General features: G+C 36.6%; 1 protein-coding gene across 1 annotated transcript; it reads left to right on the top strand.

Moving 5' to 3' along the window:
• Positions 1-294: 294 nt before the first annotated feature.
• Positions 295-3,158, top strand: LOC134805657 (piggyBac transposable element-derived protein 4-like). Its single transcript, XM_063778921.1, has 3 exons — positions 295-316; positions 658-756; positions 1,083-3,158. The coding sequence occupies exons 1-3, from the start codon at positions 295-297 to the stop codon at positions 2,960-2,962; spliced, it is 2,001 nt and encodes a 666-aa protein (XP_063634991.1). The 3' UTR covers positions 2,963-3,158.
• The last annotated feature ends 1,372 nt before the right edge of the window (positions 3,159-4,530 follow it).

The raw sequence follows: 4,530 nt of genomic DNA, 5'->3' as shown, positions 1-4,530 counted from the left end.
ATACATTTTATTTACAGAGATGAGCCAGATCTTGTAGCCGCTGAGCTAAATGAAAAAACTCCACCGCATGAACCGGCATATGACTTCGGGACTCCCTCGAGGTGAATTTTCATTTTGTATAATTATTTATTATTTTTTTATGAATATATCTTCCAATGAAACTGAAAAATATATAAAAGCATTTTTTTTCTAGCACCGTCAGTTTTGACAGTATTGTCGAAGTCCCGGGACATTCGCCACTGCACGTAGACTGGAAGACAGGCAATCTCAGTAAGTATATTTTGCATTTACTCAATGCAGATTGTTTCAAAGAGTGGTGATCCAGTTAAGGCAATAACCTCTTTTAAACAGATCATTAGGGATTAAAAAAAACTCAAGCACTTTTCTTGTTACCAGGAGTTTCTTCTTACTACTAGTAAAATGGAGTAGTCGTTGATGATAAAAAGCCAGTTACAAAATATTACTTCTAACTAACTTGCTTTTTTAGGAACTAAGGCTCTACATAAAATTCCAAGTAGCCAAACTTCATCACGGCCAACTTCAGCACAGTCGCTTCCATATTCAAATAACGAAGAAACAAATAATGGTTAGTATTTATATCAAAGGAACTGGGTGGGTTAAATTAATCCTTTTATTTAATTTCGGTTTTTATTACAGGTCTCAGTCAAATCTCTAAATCGGTCACAGCCACACCGGTATGCAAAAAAGTTATTACAAAAGCTCCACCCGCATCCAAAAAAGTGATAACTGGTTTAGGTAAGTATACGTACACATTTTATCGTTTATCAGTTACTTCATACTAGTTTCGGCCCGTGACTTCGTCTGCGTGAGATAGTAATGAATGTAATGATAATTGATAAAAACTATCCAATGCCCTTCCCTGAACTATTAAACATTCTCAAATTATGTCTTTTTTCACAAAAAAAAACAACTAAATCGGTTTAAGCCTGAAGACGTAACAGACAGAGTTAATTTCGTATTTATAATATTAGATAGGATTACAATATAAGTAGGGATTATTATTCAACGTTGAATGGTAGTCTAAGGTTTCGAGCATAATTAAGTGGTTCCTTTTATTCCAGATTACGGTACAAAGAAGGCTGAGGAAATATTTGACAACTGGTGTAAAGAATTAGAAGATGAAAGCGACTTAGATGAAAATGACGAAGAGAGCGATCAGCAAACAGCAGCAAGAATAGATATAAATTTGGAAGCAGCGGTTTTGCCTCAAAACATATCGCAGGAAGCTCAGCAATGGCTTAACAACGAAGATGCAGAAGCTGATCGGACTATACAACAGATGCTACCGATTGACCACTTCACTTTTGAGTGGGAATGTGACCCGAAGATATTCAGTGGACAACGAGAAGCCTTCACGGCTACACCGGGACCGACTTTTGACATGGACCAAGACACGACGCCACTGACAGTATTTAAAAATTTTTTTGACAATGACTTACTTGACCTTATAGTGACACAGACAAACAAACATTCGAATATACTAGTAGACAAGGTGACCAAGGAAAATTCCAGATTATTAAAATGGAAAAATACTGATAGGGCAGAAGTGGTCGTTTTTCTCGCAATGCTCATACTACAAGGTTTAGCTCCGCTAAACGTTGAGTATGACTATTGGAGGGAAAACGGCTACCTCACCTTGAAGTATTTTAAATTACTGATGACGTTTGGACGGTTTGTACTTATAAAGCGACTTCTACATTTTACGGACAATGAAACTGACCTGACAGGACTTACTGACTCTCAACGAAAGCTGTTCAAAATATGGCCTGTCTCGGATGTCTTGAATAAAAGATTTAGCAGTCTATACATTCCGAGACAGAGCATAGCCATAGACGAATCGCTGCTTAAGTGGCACGGTCGGCTATCATTTGCACAAAAAATTGCCACAAAGGCCGCAAAAACAGGGATAAAAAGTTATGAGCTATGCGAGTCCGATACCGGCTACTTATGGAGCTTTTTCATCTATGCCGGAAAAGAAGTGAAAGCGGGACCAGATATGACGGACAACGAACAGACGGACATTACAGACGACATAATTGACCTAACTGACATAGAAAACACAACAAATAACGACAGACGGACGACGGACACCCAACAGATGACAGCTTCTGCATCTTCGTTGCCACCACCACCACAAAACGCCACTGCACAAATTGTGCAGAACTTAGCTAAGCCATTGCTTGGTAAGGGCTATACACTAATAATGGACAATTTTTATAATTCTCCATTATTAGCGCGGTACCTCAAATCCCAAAAAACCGATTGTTTCGGGACACTTCGAGTTAACCGCGAATTTGTCCCCGAAGCAATCAAGGGCATGGCTAAGACTGAAATGCGAGTTGGAGAGGTAGTACAAACTTTCAGCCGAGACCTTAGTATAATGCTGTGGCGAGATACTAATATTGTATCCATGATCTCAACTTTTCACGGAGGTAATGTGAGTGGAAAGGAAAAGTACGGCAAGTATAAATACAAACCGGAAGTCGTGTGTGACTATAATCTCGCTATGGGGGGCGTCGATAAAAAAGACCAGCTCCTTTCCGCTCATCCCATTGAAAGAGCACGTAACCAGGCGTGGTACAAAAAGGTGTTCAGGCGTCTTTTAAATGTGACGATACACAACTCTTACGTCATATTTAAAACCCAGCACCCTACCATAACAAGTCGTGCGTTCAGGCAACGTTTGGCAGAAGAGATGATTAAGGCGTATAGAACACCTCAGATACACAACACCCTGCTGGTGAAACCGAAGGTAATAATTCAGTATCCAGGTGAACAAAGCCGACCCATCCTTCAGGGTAATCATTTCATCGGTCAGGGCGTGTCCAAATATAAAATATGTGCGTGGTGCCATCAATCTCGAACGAAATATATTTGTAAGCAATGCGACGTATCGCTTTGCTTAGAGAACTGTTTCGAAGAGTACCATACCAAACATTAAATATTCCAAACATTCGTCTTCTCGAAGAAATCGGTTTTTCTTATAAGTACTCTTCTGCCGTGTCACGCGTATCTCATGTAACTTTAAAAGTTGAGTTTCGTGATAATTACATTTATATTTATATTTAATGGTTTTTAAGACGATTTAGACTGGTTATCCGTAACTCATGTAACTCGAGTTAACGGAGTTTGGCGTGACACAGTAGTCTTATTGTTTCTGTCTTATTGTGTCTTCATTTATGTGAGCTGTGCATTAAAAGGTATTGATATTATTTTAATGTGTTTTATTCCTCAAGAGAAATTTACTTAATGATTTATCGTAAAATAATGCAGGTTATTAAACGAACATTCTGTATATTTGTATAATTACCTATATTAGTTGGTTTTATTATTACGACTTTTGTCCTACATTTTTTGTAAACCTACTTAGAGAACCTACTTCTACATTTATATTAGTATGATTACCTACAAGTAAAAGTAAAAGTTTATTTTTAATTATAGTTATAGTTTTGTTCGTGTTTAACTTAAAATATTTACCTAATCATTTTAAAGTACCTTACATGACAACCCTGATTCACTTGTCCCAAATTGCAATGTACCTTAGTCGTCCCTATTTACCCTGAGTATGAATCAGGATGGCCTATTTTTTTTGCGAAAATAAATGTTGAAATGCCTAAATGATCTGATCACTTAACACAAAACTAAATAACAAACCTATACTAAATGTAATGAGTAATTACTTACTCATTCAAAATGTTTACATTAAATAAACTAAATAAATAAATATTATAGGACATTCTTACACAGATTGACTAAGTCCCACAATAAGCTCAAGAAGGCTTGTGTTGTGGGTACTCAGACACATATATATATATATATATATAATATAACTAGTTTTAATAATCACGGTAACCGAAGACATATAGACATATAATATATATACAAATACATAGAAAACACCCAAGACTCGGGAACAAATATCTGTGCTCGTCACAGAAATAAATGCCCTTACCGGGATACAAACCCAGAACCGCGGCTTCACCAGGCCAGACCAGTCGTCAAATAATTATACGATTAAATAAAGAATTCATTATTACAATTTAAAAGTTCCTATTTCTGTTGAACATCAGTACTGCGCGACTGTTGTGTCTCCGCCCTAAATAGGTAGCCATCTTTGTTTTTGACATGGCGCAGGTCAGTTTGCCGGCCGCCGCTGTTATCACGTGTTGTTTATTTACTTTTGTAATCAGTATAATTTCATGTGTTAATAGTTACTATTTGCTTATTGTGCTTAATTTGTTGTGAAGTGTATGTTATGGTGCATATATTATACGTGTTAGTGTAGTTATAAGTTAGTTCGGTTGTTGGTGATCGGCCGTTTTAAAAACACCAAAGTTTAGTAGGTATGTAAATACTCTTTTGTTATTTTAAGTTATAAAGCCACTATCATCGTGATAATTACATAAATTATGTATTTTATTTCAAGGTAATTAGTGTCTTAAACGGTTTTTTACTATATTTTTGTACTTCAGTGTCTAAATTAGCCACAAAAAAATCATGAACATAGCA

The sequence above is a fragment of the Cydia splendana genome, unplaced genomic scaffold (genome assembly GCF_910591565.1).
Source record: "Cydia splendana unplaced genomic scaffold, ilCydSple1.2 scaffold_47_ctg1, whole genome shotgun sequence".
Lineage (NCBI taxonomy): Eukaryota > Metazoa > Arthropoda > Insecta > Lepidoptera > Tortricidae > Cydia > Cydia splendana.
This window is presented reverse-complemented; position numbering and strand designations above follow the sequence as displayed.

Excerpts from the sequence above, each read along its gene's own strand:
- LOC134805657 (XM_063778921.1), top strand. The coding sequence starts at position 295 with ATGCAGATTGTTTCAAAGAGTG. Across the intron at positions 317-657 it reads GCAGATTGTTTCAAAGAGTG|GTCTCAGTCAAATCTCTAAA; the intron begins GTGATCCAGTTA and ends TTTTTATTACAG. Across the intron at positions 757-1,082 it reads AAAAGTGATAACTGGTTTAG|ATTACGGTACAAAGAAGGCT; the intron begins GTAAGTATACGT and ends CTTTTATTCCAG.